Source organism: Megalops cyprinoides, chromosome 22 (assembly GCF_013368585.1).
Source record: "Megalops cyprinoides isolate fMegCyp1 chromosome 22, fMegCyp1.pri, whole genome shotgun sequence".
Taxonomy (NCBI): Eukaryota; Metazoa; Chordata; class Actinopteri; order Elopiformes; family Megalopidae; genus Megalops; species Megalops cyprinoides.
In genome coordinates, this window is record NC_050604.1 from 18,942,280 (window position 1) to 18,958,784 (window position 16,505).

General features: G+C 41.0%; 1 protein-coding gene across 1 annotated transcript; it reads left to right on the forward strand.

Moving 5' to 3' along the window:
- Positions 1–5,676: 5,676 nt before the first annotated feature.
- On the forward strand, positions 5,677–13,882 carry LOC118769900 (cytosolic phospholipase A2 gamma-like). Its single transcript, XM_036517289.1, has 15 exons — positions 5,677–5,738; positions 6,220–6,272; positions 7,112–7,149; positions 7,853–7,961; positions 8,254–8,396; positions 8,655–8,853; positions 9,385–9,487; positions 10,044–10,184; positions 10,304–10,378; positions 10,600–10,620; positions 11,924–12,070; positions 12,476–12,559; positions 12,861–13,015; positions 13,141–13,312; positions 13,494–13,882. The coding sequence occupies exons 3-15, from the start codon at positions 7,124–7,126 to the stop codon at positions 13,664–13,666; spliced, it is 1,548 nt and encodes a 515-aa protein (XP_036373182.1). The 5' UTR covers positions 5,677–5,738; positions 6,220–6,272; positions 7,112–7,123; the 3' UTR covers positions 13,667–13,882.
- The last annotated feature ends 2,623 nt before the right edge of the window (positions 13,883–16,505 follow it).

Consider the following 16,505-nt stretch of genomic DNA (forward strand, 5'->3'; position numbering starts at 1 on the left):
CCGACACCTAGCTAACAACCTGATTGTTGTTTGATGGGTGGAACCCTTGCCGCCTCACGTTGGTAGACTAAAGAGGAGAATCAATATGGAGATGACGTACTCTACGTTTCTTCCTGGTACGGCTGAAGAGTTCTGGTGACTGTTAAAGTAAAAGTTAAGTTCCGATCGAAGGAGTTTTCGGCCATCTAACTTTCAGTAGTGGTAGCGACAGAATTTTCAGTGCAAAGCGTGTGGAGTTACACATCTTTAAGCACTAGACAATCTTTGGGTAAAGCTTACGCTACCATAGTAACAATATGGTAATACAGCAGTGGAACAGCGGCGCAGTGGTAGCTTTCTGCAGTGATTTATGAAGGCATGTGAGTCTACAATCAGGTTGACGCAGGTAACAATGTTCAGATAGCTGGAAAGAGTTCAAACGTTTCATATGTTAACATCTGATCTCTGAATTAGGTAGCTGTATGACATACAGAGGAAAGAAGCGAGCAGGGGCAAGGGATCCAACGGTTCCGATTGACCAAGGAGGTTTATGATGAATTTACAATTATTAGACTTAATGGTAACACTGCATACATTCCTGGAAGAAACAGTCTGCGAAGTTTACATTTTGTGTAGACTGTGTACAGTATATTTGGCACCGATCTGTAACACTTGAATAGGCTATGTGAGATGACACATAAATTATTGTATGATATACGCGAAAGTAAAATAACCCCTTTAAATCACTATTTTTGTCAACGCGATTCCTTTAGCCAATGTGTTTCCATGGCTTTAGTTAACTTTGTGCCTCCCTACTGCGTGAATGAAGTGATTTACCATGGCAACCTTTTGAATGCTCTTCAACCCTCTGGTCAAGTCTTCCCTATATTCACTGCTAAGAAATAAACGTCTTTTTTTCATTCAGGAAATTGATAGCAAGCGCACACCTTTCTCCTTGCGATGAATACGGTGAATACATTAAAGCACAACTGTTTTTGAGGAGTCGTGGGAAAATGACTTTTTCATTAATCAATTTTATGTCTGATTCATTCATCCCTCTCTTTTCCCCCTTATTTAAGATGCATCACTTTAAAAATATTTCCGATGGTAAGACCTTTGAGTGTATTAATATTTAACAGGCATACCATGCCAAAGGGTGATGATTTTCTAAAATAAACACGATAAAATCTTTTCCTCTTTTTCAGACACTGCAAGTAAAGAATGAGGGCTGGAAGTCGGCCCTGCTCTCAGACATCCAGACACCAAGGCAATTTATTTGTCCCACATTTGGGGGAAAACAATACAAGTTAAACACTTTTACTAAAACTGCTTGCCGTGCCCCGTGAAGTTTAATTAAAAACAGCTACATTTGGGTGAGATGAAATATTAATTTCACATCGAGTTCGTGTCAGCGCTATTTTAGTGGAAGACTAAATGGGTTGCAGCGAGGAAATCCCCGGTGGCAGAGTATGTCCGGACTTAGACCGCTGTGTCGCCCTGCGGTGCGGACCGAGTGCAGCTCCGCCGTGCGCAAACCTAAGGAAGGTCACCCGCTCCAGTGACGTAAGCCTGTGGTCTTTGAGTTACTGTGCGGTCACATGCACAGATGTCAGATGCGACGGCAACTGCGTGCGAAAGCCCGAACAGGGACTTTTTCTCTCTCTTTTTTAAAGGCAGGGTTTCCAGTCAAAGGCCTCAAAGGAAGGAAAGCATCTGGGCTTTCCACTGAAAAGGGGGTGGGGGGTTCAGGGAAGCCATAACCCCAACTGAAGCTTGAATTTCAAGTTTAAATACGGACAGATCAAAGTAATACAAACATAGTCTACTATACTGTATATCACCAAATAAACTCAAATGTGGCAATAAGACTGTTTGTGTCAGCGCTTGTGTGAATGCGCCACAGCTGACCACCAGTAACATAGCTCTCAAATCCAACACAACAAGGTGAGCACATCGTTCCAATGGCAATTAATTGCTCTACTCCATGATATCACATTCTTGTATGGGAGGATCGGGATCTTTATGACGGCAAAACCTGAACGTGACCGATGTGACACAATGACTGTTTTTACAGAGACCAGCAAAGGACAGGCAATATGCATGCTCTGTGTAGGAAATTATTTGTTAGTATAATAATGATCATGATAATAATTGGCATTCAAGTCCACAGAAAGGTTCCTAGGTGATTATTTCCCCTGCGCATGGCATCACGAGACACCGCCGTTATGAAGACTGAGAAGGAGACAAATTATTCTTTTTTCGCGCTGCATTTGCAGTTTTCTGGCTGAAGATACAGAATTAATGGGAGGCCCGCTTTCTCTTTGATCCCCTCATTATGAGGCGGCGCCTGAATGGCATTGTTAATGAACAGGTAAACGCATACCCGAAGAGGCTCCGCGCAAAACAAATAAAGGAAACGCAGTAAACGTATTGGGTTTGGAAGCGAATGTGGCACGGGAGAAGGCGCGGTCTCTGTATTAATCCCTCGGGGAATTGAATAAACTGGGGCAAATCATTTTAAAAGATATTTCATTCCATGCGGCAATAAAAGCAGACAGCCCCATCCTCTTTACTGCTTTAGAGAATCACTCTACGCCCTGAAATACTGAAATATTTCAGATAACAGCCGTCCCCCCTACTCGGGGGCAGCGACTGGAAAAGGCAACTCATGGTAACTGATTGATCCCAGAATTATGGCGTTCGCCGTGAACGCCAGGAATTATTCATGTAGCCATAACATTAAGATTCACTGCAAATGGTCACAGGGTGCTTTCAAATCCAAATTATGGCTATGAACCAATATACTGCTCTCTTTTGCATTTATGGTTTTACTCATTCATTTACTCATTATTGGCTGTGCAATGGCTGAGGGTTCCCCCATCACTGTTGATTGACAAGTAAGTGTCGGCTCATTGGACATCAGGGGTGGCGTCTTTTGTTAGACTTCATTAAACAAAGGAGGTTTATTACAACCAAAAGGCCATTTTAGCACAATGAGCGCTGATACTGAGTTAAGTGTTACAACCACACAGAGAATGCTCGTTTCTCTGATATTGCAGGCTGGATAGAGCCATGAGTGTTGTACTCTGTCTTAGGACTAATGAGTTATATACTGGAGAATGAACTGCTCAGGAGTTCATTGCCACTCGAGATTTAATCAACACACATTTTAGCATCAAAGATATTTCATTTTAGAGCAAGCACATTCCAAGGCAATTAGAGAAGGGGTCAGAGAAAGAACTAATAGTAGTAGCTTCTGCCTGTGAAATTCAGTGGTATCTGTTTGAAAACCATTCTCATAAACCAGTCTCACACTCACACAAGATTGGAACAACAGGCTGCAGCCCATCTTGATAAATATGACTTTATGATAGAGCATGGATTTTACACCCACAGAAAAATGATATGATCATTTCATATATGTTTTTAGCGAGTCTTTAAATTTTGAACCAGGTAATGGGAAATAATATCATTTAATTAGGGAGTTATATCTATATCTCACAGCCATAGAGGCAGTTTTTTTGATAAACTACAGGTCAGCATTGCTTTATGATGCATACTATGTCAAATCCTTATCATAACCATAGAGCACAAATGAAAATGCATTCACAACACTGTCACTTTCCTTTGATATATTAAAGGAATACAGCGTTAAGAATAGAGAAACCAATGAAATGTCTGCCTTGTGGTAGTGGAGCAGGTTTACAACACATCTATGAGCATGGCAGAGTAAACCATGATTACATTCAGATTTTATGATGTTTACTTTGTCTATAGAACAATATCTGTGGACTATACTGTAGGATCCTCTTTGAAGATTCACTGAGAAAAGAGAGATTCTAGAATTAATTTCATACATTGAACTCAGACAGATTAAAAACAGTAAATTTCATGTGAATTTATTTATTGTTTATAACCAAAGAAATAAAAATACAGGTGTCTTAATAATTTCACTGACAAACCAAGTTCTTCTCGGAAAGAGTAAAATGAAATTAGCCTGCCCTCTATTGATTTTAAATGGAACTGAGTAAGCCTCATTATTTTGCTGAACTGTTTAGATGATTCCTCTGGCAAAACATTTCTGAAAATTGGCCAACAGATACTTTTTGTAATGTGATCCATTCAAATCATTTTAAAGTACATAACATTTTTATCTGCTAAAATTATAACAGTTATGTGAACAGTATGTTATCCAAAAGGTGCTTTCCAAATCATTGTTCCACTGTTTTGATTCTAAATATTGGCAATTTTTTTGGAGTGAACAAGTTTGTGTGCATGCCATTACTAAAAAAAAAAAAGGCTGAGGTGTTGAATTTTTTCTCTGTCTGAAAGTTATTTTGAACTGTCAATGCATTTTTATAATGTGACTTTTTTTTTTTACATGAAAGTACCACGACGCTTAGCTGCTATGCATCTGAGCGTTAAATTAAGCTTGTGATTATGGCGTATTTAACGTGAGCATAGAGAGAATGATTAAGTGATTTAACAGGATGAAATGGAGCCTTAGAGACCTGACTGGAGAGGGGGTGTATATCGGTGAATTAAACCTTTAATCAAAGCCTCATAGGTAGCAATTAGTGAGGGAGGAGAACACTGACAGGAGAGCAGCTACAGCGCGAAAGAAGAATTGAAAAGGGTTAAGACACCAGAAGGAGAAACTACACGACTGTGGAGAGAACTTTCGAGTGATTGCTAGGCTTAGCTGTTGACTTCTGACACAAGATTTGAACCTGAGTCTGCTTTACATCACTTTCTGGATAACTTGAAACCGGATTAAACTCATAACTAACTCAGCAAAGCTTGGCTCGGGCCTTGAAACACGTCAGACTGCATTTTGGCTCGCCTTCCTAATAACTTAAATCTTTCATTTTTTGTGTATTAATGTAGTGTATTTGTTCATTTTGAATTGTACAGGACAACCATTTCTTCTCAATGGTTTATCACACAAACAGCTTAGTGTGATAGATTGACACATGTCATTGTTATTTTCTGTATATGCCATTAGTCTGGTAATTGTACCTTGACTTTGTACATTGCCTAGTGTTAGACCATCTTCCAAGTGACTACATGTAAATGTGTATTACTGTAGCATGAAATTTACCATAGCACATGTGTAAACGAGGCTAGCTATTACAGCACATATGCACCCTCACTTTAGGTTGCTCCAGATAAGAGCATCTGCCAACTGACTAAATGTAGATGTTACTCTAAATGAACATTACATTACATTACATTCATTAAACAGATGTTCTCACACAAAGTGACTTCCAGCATAAAAGAACAGAAATGTTCTACAGAAAAGTAGGTGTAATGTGAGGGTCATCACTGTAACCCGTGACTCCTAAACCAGCCCTCATACTTGTCAGGGCTGTAGGGCTTATGATCTTTTCAAAGCATGACATGGTTACACTTCTGCTTATGCAACATCACTTCACACTGAACTTTTTTACTCTTTTGCTTTAAATAAAAAAAATGTAAACACTTTTGACAGCGATAGGTTTGACAGCGCTATATTTCATGGCAATACAGTGGAACACATAATTCACGATTCAGCTAAATTAACATTGGAAGCGTTTGTTCAACTTTACATGATTTCACAACATTCCACCTCAGAATGCCTCAGTTTTTTTTTTTAAAAGCGGAAACCCCTCTGCTAATTGTTCCTCCTCTTTCTCCAGCTTTTAGTTCCCTCTTTAACTTATAAATATCTGCACAGAAGAGCAGCTGTAGACTTCTTATCATCTTAGAGAGCACCACAGGTGAGTCTGTACAAAATGAAATTATAAGTCTGATTTTGAATTGTTCGTAGAACAAGAAATTACTACGAGCGTTCATATTGTTTTTTGTATTATTTGAGCAATGTGTTTTAAATAGATTATTGTAATGATAATTTGTGATGAAGTTTCACGTTGTTTTTTTTTATATCATTTATGCCATTTTTGTGTTCAGAAAAATATTGTGATGGCTGATTTTGTACATTTTATAATGTGGATACCAAAAGAAACATTTTGAAGTTATACCAACTATATGGTCATCATTCTGCTTCATAAAAGGGGGATATAGCCTCAGCCATGCAGTCTGAAAGTTTAAGTGACTGTGGAAATTATACTCACTGTATATAATAAAGACTTTTCATTATTTTTATTCAGTTTCACATTTTGTACAAAGCATGTGACTACAGTTTTTTGTAATTATGTAATTTGCAGTTTTTTTGTATAATAACAGAATACATACTTTTAGGCAGACCACAAGTTGCTGCTGAACTGACATTTTGACACACCACAGCCACCAAGGTCAGTAGCTTCAGTCAAACTAAATGTTTAATGAAAGATTTTATGTGACATCACAGTTGGCTATGGTTTAGTCGCAGGAACCATGCCATGGGACTGCGCAGCTGAGTGGCTATTATGCATTTCTGCCTTTTATCAGTATAACTGAGATCTACTGGGATCAAATCTAATATATATATTATATATCTCCTCTCTCACACATGGGAGCTTATACCCATTGTCACATTCTCTGGTTCTTTGTAAAAACAAAAACTACACCCACAAAGAGCCTGGCAACCTAGCACAAACTAACAACCTTGCCTGACTGAAGGGTCAAATCGGATTGGATTCTCTAGAATTTGAAAAATATACCAAATTGGACATCTCTAAGATAGTACTATACTTTTTCTGTTTATTGGTAATTAGTATTTATTGATTTTAAAATACTACACTGCTGAATTACCAGTAAGTCTATATATGGTTTCTTTTATAAGTAATACATACTTTTCTGTACTGTACTTCTCAACTTGATTTGAGTTACTGCAGCTGCTTCAGGGGTATTACTGCTAACCTTGTCCTCAAGGTTGTATTTAAACTACATTTAAATCAAGGCATTAACTCCTTCACATGCAGTAAATTCCTTTCATAAAAAAGAAATGAATTCGGAGGCAAAGAAACTGAAATGTCACCATTATGAGTTAGAATCACTGAGAACTGTAAAACTGGGTGTCCGTGTTCAGACAGGCAGGTGATGAAGTGCAGCGGGACAGGCCTGAAGAATATGAACGTTGATTAATTGTAATGTCTTGCAGCTTTGTCGTCTACACCCACCATTAATTTCTTTCATTCACTTACCTTGGCAGATTGTGCCGACAATGCAGGAGCAGAGCTTTGACCAGAGGTAATGCGTTTAACATTCGGTACCTTGGGCACCTCACCAACCCGTTCATCAATGTCATCCGTCTCACTGTTTGCTTTCTTATGTGGTCCAAGGAGATGCAGGAAGCATAAGACTAAAGGTTGCATTAACGGACAATGTTAAGCATCTGATTCTGGGACGTAAGCGGATAGCGTGTGCGTGAAGAAAACAGCTTTGCCACGGAACAAAGACGGGCTTTCTCCAGAAACCCATCCCCATGATTGATGATTATTTAATGAGATGTATCCCCCTGAGTGGTGATTATTTAATTGGCACCTTGGGCTCTTCTCTCACAAATTACCACCAGTTGACCTTGCAATTTTGAGTGATCATGTATCGTATAATTGGAACACAAGATTAATATTAAGTTTTCTCAAGGAGGTATTAGAAGACTAACCCCGGGCACTTGCCGGTAACCCTCCAAAGGAATAGCCTGTTTGGTGCATCCAGCTAAACCCTGTAACTTTTGTGTAACAGCCTAAGGTGCCTTTCAAAGGCACAGCAGTTTTAACCCTTCAGGTGCTGGTCATCTGCTTTTCACAGTGCCGCTCATCACTGCATGTTTACAATACAACAGTAAAGGAGTGTTCGTATAGGCATGGTCTTCTCTGGGTTTGGAAAAAATGCAGTGGAAGATGCCTAAACCAAAATGTTGCTCTGTGTGTTCCTATGTGTTCCTCTGTAGGACAGTGCGGGTGTCTCACTCTATCAGTTTGGGAGAAAGAGAGTATGTTGCGAAGAGGAAGGAGACCATTTTAGACTGCCTTAAGAATCATGGAATACACTGTCAGAGGGTATGTGAACAGCTCTTTCCACTATTCTGATCGTTTGTCTTCTGAATTTGATTTAACCACCACCATCCAGGAATGAAATACTGGATTTGTCAAACCAACATTTCAGTTAAGAGAAGTAATACAGAACTGTTCTGTTCTGAATCTGAAGAAAGAAACGCACTATTACCAGTCAGCAGTAGAAAAAAAATGGTGAGTGTTTTTGCAGTTAAACAGAAGACAATCCATGTTTACTCAAGACAGCATTGGCAGGAAAAAAATGCTAAAATGAAAATGGTGAATTTCTCTCTCTCAGGAGGAGGTCCCTCACATTGCGATCCTGGGCTCTGGAGGAGGGCTGAGAGCTGTGATAGGGCTGCTGGGGTCTCTGCTCCAGCTGGACCGAGAGAACCTTCTGGACTGCTCTCTCTACCTGTGCGGGGTTTCCGGCTCTTCCTGGTAAGACATGCACACAGGTCCACTCTGGAAGGAAAAACAAACCCAGGGAAAAGGTTTGGTTAGACATACCAAGGCTTTGTAAAATTGCCTTGGAATTGCTGTTGACTTGGTGTGTGCCTCAGGTGACTAACTAAACACTTTCTCTGGTGTTATGTTTGACATAGTTGACTTTTTCCAAGAGGGCACATAGGTACATATCCTTCTGCAGTTTTCACACACGTTCTCGTGGCGTGCCTGATGACCTGTGGTCATGTGCAGGTGCATGTCGTCTCTGTACCAAGACCCCGGCTGGGCTGCCAAAGTGCCCGCAGCTGTGAAAGAAATGACTAACAGGCTCACGAATAGCCGTATGAAGTGGGAGGATGTGTGGCGCAGGCTGAGCAGTGAGGCAGAGGAAGAGGATTTCTCCCTGACAGACGTGTGGGCGGCGGGCGTGGTGGCGCGCTCCATGAGAGAGGTCAGTGGTGTGTTTTCACGCACAGACTACAGGGACACTGGGGGTCTCTGTGGCGTGCAATCATTAGTCAAATTCTCTCCTGCACTTGTAGAATAAAAAATAGTACCAATGTATTTTTCTCTATCAGGCCTCTGAGCAAAACAAGCTCATACATTTAGCTCAGACAACTGGCCTAGGTTTTTTTAGACCTTTTGTGGTGGACTGAATGAATGCACAGAAAAGGGTATTCCAGCTAACCACTATGGCTTCTTGTGGTCCATAACTCCAGTATCACTTAACTGATGCATTTAGGCAAAAGCAAATTTAAGCAGGGTCTTACATTTCATCATTGAAACTAAAAAATGATAATGTTTAAGAATGTGAATAAGAATCAAATTCTTTGCTTAAAAGTGCCATAGCAGTTATACTGAACGGCCAACTGAGTCTTGTGCTCAGAGGAATTTGTTGGCTTTCTTTAGGTGAGCATCATACTGGCTCCGTGTCCTGTTCGTGCACCTCACAGCTAATCACGTCTGTCTAATTTAATCTCAGATGGACACTCGTCATCTTTCAGAAGAGGCAACGAGGGGGCCAACGAACCCATATCCCATTTACAGCACAATTAACAAGGACTACGACAAGCACCCAGGCAAAGGTGTGTCACTGTCACAGGACCAGGAGTGTCATTGCAAGGATGTGTAACCGTGTAACCCGGTTAAATAGCCTTTTTTGCCACATGAATTGTCCATACATTGTCCATAGCTGAAGTAAATGATTATCTATGTAATCTTTCAAAGTTAGGTTGGTCAGTAAGGTCATTAAAATTTAGGCTGTGACCATGTGAAATAGGACTTTATGCGCTGTTATGGTATGTTATATAGTCCAGTTATAAGTCTCACTAACTGACAGTTTAGATTTCTTTTGCATTATTGCATAGTGCCATCTCACCTGCATTTTCCATTACCACTTTGACATGATAGCACTGTGTTAATCAGTCTGTAAAATGCTTGGGTATCTGGCTGGTTTACAGCAAAAGGTTAACTGCAGAACACTTTTATAGAATATGCCAATTGTGTGTGTTGGGGCAAGTACACACAGAAGGTATTGCAGTTGTAGGAATTGCTCTAAAAAAAAGGACGAGTTTTCTTGCTGTTGATTTTGTGCCCAGTGGTCCAGTAGCACCAGCACACCTGATCCTCTCTCTATTTTAGGCACCTGGTTCGAGTTCACGCCCCACGAGGCGGGGTACTCTGACCTGGGTGCCTTTGTGCCGACCGCTCTCCTCAGGAGCAGGTTCTGGGGAGGCCAGGTGGAAAAGGAGGTGGGGGAGATGGACATGTTACGCCTGCAGGGTACGGTGAAGAGAATTGGGGGGGGAATTGGCCTCATCAGGCTCCGGGGGTGGGGGGTTGAAATGTTGCCCACCTTGAGTGAAACCCTAGGTCACGCCCACAATGATGTATGTCTGCAGGTGTGTGCGGAAGCCTCTTAGGGGATCCAGAACTGATAGCTAAAGAGCTGTGGAAGATGTTCTGGTATTGGATAGGTAATCTATCAGACCTGTCACTTTTCTTACTTGCATACTCTGCCAACAGTAACGGCTTGGTATCTGACCAAGGCCACTACACAATGATGTGGATTATTATTACTTTGTTAAAAGCTAAAAATATTCCCTCAGCAGTAGACGGTACTGTGTGAAATGCAGCAATGGAATGCTTTCATTCATCAGTGTGCTCACTATGAACAAACATTTTCTTTCTTTTATAGACCAGTTCCTATCATCAGAAGGTAACCTGCCTTTTCCTACTCATACTTACAACATTTCACCTTGATTCTTAGTAATGTTGAAGTGGATCAGAGGCAGCGTACTTTTGACTCGACAAAGAAATCCTCTGTGTGACTTCATAATACTGTACAGTGTGGTAGTGAGATTAGTTGTTTTTTGGATTGTATGTTGTAATGGTGTGTTACAGTATGCTGCGCTATAAGTTTATTCTAGAATGTTTGTGGTACAGTAGGCTACATGATCTTCACATTTCACAGTATCCCTCACTGAAGTTACAGCCTCTCTGATTTTGTGTTGGGATTGTATTTCACCAAACTCTCTTCTCTCTTGTTGAAATAGTAGTCTGTTCAGTTGTTCAGTTCAAAAAGTAAATGTGTGTGTGTGTTTCTGTGTGTGTGCATGCGTCTTTATGCATGTGCTTGTACATGTGTGTGTGTGTGTGTGTGTGTACGCATACACACGTTCACATGTGCATTTATGTATGTGTTAAGTGGTGCAGTGTAACTGTAGTGCGTGTAAGGTTATCAGGCTAGTGGTGGACCTGAAGGGTTGCATTTGGGATGATGAGCTTAGCCTCCCTCTCATCTGCATTCTGGAGGAAAAGCTGGGAGGTACAGTACTGTACAGAGGCACCTGCACTCTGTCCCTGCCCATTATTTCACACCTTGCTGCCTCACTCAAACTGATCCTGGATCAGTGTCCAGAAAGCGAACATAACTTAGTTCTGATGGATGAAGGGAAGGTGTCACTGAGGCCACAGGGCACCATCACGTGAAGCTCGAAAGCGCTTATTCAAGATTAGCTGCCTGCTAAATTGTTATCATTACTAAGAATAAAGTGCATTTAAAAATGGTAAAATGGCAAATTACATGGTTAATAGGTAGCTATGAGATGCATGTGCTGTGAGCAAAGTACTCATGAAGCTTATCTACAAAACATCACAGCCAAAAATTTATATTAACACAACCCTTCATCCACAAAAAATCAAAATAGAAATTATTTCTGAAAGAAGAGTCATAATAGTTAATCATCATCTGTTATTGTGCCAGCTTGCATAGCAACAGTGAAGGCTGTGATTAGTGAAGTAGACTTTCATTCATCTCTTTCTCACATATATCAAGATGAATATCAGCTCTTTTAGACTAGCACGTTTGTGGATATCAAGACCAACTCACAAACCTCAGGTCATTACAGTAATTAAAACATTACATCACATGGTGAGAGTCGGCGGATCCAAAAATAAACGTAATAACCGCACCATAACACACGTGTGAGGCCAATACCGCAAGCTTTCCTCTCTTCCAGACAAAGTGGATGGCGTTTGGCCCTTGGGGCTGGAGACCTGGAAGAACGGCGGGCTGAAAGACAGAGAGATGCTCTTGGACAGGATCCGCTCCGCCGCAGGGACCTGGCTGGTTGACCATCAGGACGAAGGGACACCAATGTGCAGCTGTAAGTTCCCCTCACGCCTTGTGCTGTCACTGTCCATTGTGTCCGCCATGCACACCGTACACGGTGACACCATAAAAAGAACGCATCGGACAGGGTCACAGCCATCTCTGGGGCTACGCTGGGCAGCACAGAGCCGCTGCCATCGTGGAGAGCAGTGTCTCAGAAGATGCCATGCGTCAAAGCTTTTTTAAGATGAATTTATACATTTAATATTATATATTTAAAAAATAGATGAATGTTTATATATGAATTTATATATTCTACAGATGAGTTTATATTATTATACATATTATATATTATATTTTTTACATATATTTGTAAAAATGACTCTTTGATAATGTAAGACTAGTCTCTCACGTGAATGTACAGGTTGTGATTTGAGAGCATGTTCTTTTTTTTTTTCAGTTTGGCAGGTTATGCTGAAGATTTTTAAAAAGTTTGGCTGCTGGGAATGGGGAACCGTGTCAAACTTTCTCCACAAATTACAAAGTAATTGAGAGCTGTTCTGGTCCTCATTTATGTTCCTGTCAAGCTTATTGGGGACAATAGTTTTCCTATCATAATCAAGTTTATTGCACAAATGGAAAAAAAATTGCACTGTTTGTTCATGGAACTAATTTTGTAGAAACTTATATCATTATGAAATATGTCATAAAATAATTATTTGTGTTGACTGACAGTAACAAGAATATTTTTTGTGTGTGTGTTTGTCGTATGCACGTGTGTGTTTATGGTTGTGTGTGTGTGCGTGTGTGTGTGTGTGTGTGTGTGTGTGTGCGTGTGTGTGTAGACAGTGAGATTCCTGTGGACATGCAGGACAAGGAGAAGATGAACCTTATAGACGCAGGGCTGTTCATGAACTCCTCGTATCCCCCTGTCCTACGCCAGGAGAGGGAAGTGGACCTGATCCTGTCCCTCGATTTCAGCGAAGGAAACCCCTTTGAGGCAAATTCGCTGCATATACACAAGCGCTGTTATCTGTCCTGTCTCATCTGTAGAGGGGTGGAAGCCGGTAATGCTGTGAGCCTACAGTAGCACCGTCCGTGCTCATCGCTGTGCTTTATCCGCAGACATTGGCTAAGGCTGCGGAATACTCTGAGGCAATGAAGAAGCCTTTCCCTGTGGTGGATGAGAGCAAGATCAAAGACGTGCACAGCCCGTCAGACTTCTACGTGTTTGAGGGCACGGGGTCAGCCCCCACTGTCATTCACATGCCTCTCTTCAACATCCACAACTGCAAAGGTGTCCCTCTCTCTGTAGATGTCCGCTGTACATCTCTCTTCTGTCAGTCCGTAGAACTCCTTGTGTATCTGTATTACTCTTGCAGTTTGTACATAAAGTGTGATGTCACTTAGAGAGCCATCCATTTGTACGGCTTCTTCTAATTCCTTCAGAATGTAAGGCTGTGTCTTTTCTCTTTCAGATAAAAAGGACATATCAAGAGAGAGAGCAGAATACAGCACTTTCCGGTGGGAGTACACTGAGGGGGAAGCCAAACACCTCCTGGAAAAAGCAGCCACGAATATCCGGAACAACAAGGCCAACATCCTCAGCGAGATTGAGAAAGCCGTTAGGCGCAGGCAGCAGAGAAACTGAAACCCACCTTCAGATTTTTATGGGATGTTTGCTTGAAAGGATGCCCTCTACACATTTAAAAATAATTACGTCAATACAGCATTTCAACATTGTGAATCGACAATAGCAATAATCCATGCAACCACTTTGGCATCTTGAGCATTGGCAATATTGAGCATTGATGGTAGCCAACGAAATGACATATTAAGTCTAAAAAATTCTGTATGGTCTAGTAAGCACTGCCACAGTACAACTGTAATTAATGACATATATGTCCACATGTATAAGCTTTTAGTGAATTTTAGTGATAATTTTAGTGATAATTTATGTCTCTAAATGTATTTAACTTATTTTTCATTTGCTCAGTGTAGAGTACATTTGTATTTAATGTTGCCTTATAGTATTAATGTTATTAACATTTCACACTCAGGAAAAGCCGAAGCAACAGGCGTGTCCCGAAAACATTAATAAAGTCCTCTTCATAGCCACTAAATTGTGCTCTTGCCTGTCATTTATCAGGAAGTCAGTCCTGATTATAGGCAAAACTAGCTTCTGTTGCCCTCTACTGGCCAAACATCACATTTCAAAAACTTGATCAGAATTTCTGATATTAAATTGACATTTTAACAAATTAAATTTTTGCTAAATGTTGTATTTAATGTTATCATCTCATACAATGTAAGTCGCTCTGTACAAGGGGATCTGCTAAATGATAGCATAACTCCTGCACTACTACCACAACCACCAAATAAACATAATAATACAAAATTGTGATGATGATAATTATTATTATAGTTGTGGTTACTATATGGATGCTAGAGTTTGAACAGTGCTATGCTCACACTCACTGGTCTGGGAGTGTTGCTAGCCTGGTCTGACACTGTTGCTCATTCAACTAGAATGGACACACTCATGTTCTACTGTGCTTGATGTTGCTCCGGATAAGAGTGTCTGCTAAATGAATGTAATGTAATGTATTGTAATGCAATGTAATGCGGTGTCCACAGACGTCAGGTGAAGCCTTTGGAATAAGAGCATGGGGATGGGTGTCTTTCCCTCTCCCGGGCCTGGTATCCAGGCAGTGGAGGGCACTGCTGTGCTCCTGGCCCGCAGTGAGAGGCAGAGATTAGGGCTGCAGGAATGAGAGGAATGCGGGAGGAAACAGGGCCACGGGCCCGCCCAGGTCACTTTCACTGCCGGGACGCCAACCCAAAATACACCTCCTCACTCCTCCCCCCCCCCCCACCCGGTCCCTCTGCGGACTCACACTGCCAGCTGCCTGCGTTTTCATCCACACCCTCTCTCCCCTACTCAAAGTGCCCGCATCTCCGCCAGGGGCTGGACACACTGCAGCTCTCTAACATGACAAGAGTCATTGATGTCAGTGACAGAATTTGACCTCCATTTCCAGGCGGTAATACATTACTAATAATTTGGATTTCACATTTTATCAAATTCTTTACATAGACTCAATTTTTCAGATATGCACGAATATTCGTCATGTGAATATAGGTGCCATTACCTTTGTGTTTGACTGCCTCTTCATCTCAATAATTGACAAACCTGATATTGATTGGGAGCTCCGGTGAGATGATTTTGAAACCCAGTTCAATAGCTGAGACACTTTCACCACTCCAGGAACAGGGAGGGAGGTGGTGGGATGATGTCAAGAGCCAAGAGTCAAGCCTCAACTGCTCTTTCAGTTCTGTTACTATGGCAATATCTGTATGCATTGGCTTGCTCAATGACAGCAGTTATCAGTGGTCAACACTAAACAATGCAGGTCTGACCAAACTTTGAAAACACCTGTGACAACATTTCGTCAGCCTAACTGCCATCCTTCAGTTATGAACATGTAATCTTTGTGTGCTTTGAATAAGAATGGGAAAAATCTTTCAGTTAGAAAAGGGTCAAATATTCAGTTTTAATTATCACAAGAAATGAATTCCCCACCTTGGAAATACAGTAACTGTGTCAGAAAATACTTCGAAAAAGTTACAGAAATTACTTTCTTAAGCTAATAGCTAATAGCTTTTTTTTTTTTTTTTTTACAGTTGTTAGCCTGTTTTATTCATGACGGCCACTCACTAAGACCATGATGCAACAATGTCAGAACTCATTAATGAGGACCACCTTCTTCCATAAGGCACAAAAACTCCCATTGGTTCCTATGTTCCCTGTGATGTAGACTGACCTTGATGGTGAGCAGAGCTCAGCTCCCACCAGCAGTGGGCGCTGTACCCAGGGCAAAGCTGCTTCACCTGGAAAAACCTCACTGTGCTCCCCTGAGTCACCCAGATCTCATATAATATTTGAAATAAAAATACACATTACCACTGTGATCAGCTCCAGGATTCTTCTGTATTTCATCAAATATAAATACCATACGTGGGACAAATGAGATTATTTGATACCTTATGCTATGCTGACCCTGAATGCCATGAATGAAATAGAGGAAACAGGCATATCAAATTATATTAAACCGCTCATTCAACTTGAATGGATACATTTATGTTCTCTTGTGCTGGAAGTCACTCTGGATTAGACGGTCAGATAAATTAATGTAATATAATGTAAGGTAATGTAATATATAGGTCATTCATGGATCCGACAATATAGTGTTCTTTTCAGCAAAGAAACAATATGCATAACTAAGAATGGCTGCTGTCCATATTTGTAGTTGGAGGTGTTGCTAGCAGAGAGTGAGTGAGAGAGAATACCTGCCGGGCGCACGCTCTCTCTCTGCTGGGGGTTGCTGTGTGACTGTACAATACAGGTTTTGTGTAAGACGCGGCTGCCGGAGTGCTCAGCTTGCTGGGCCGTAAGCCGACCTGGAATTTTAGCAATAAAGTTCTAATCT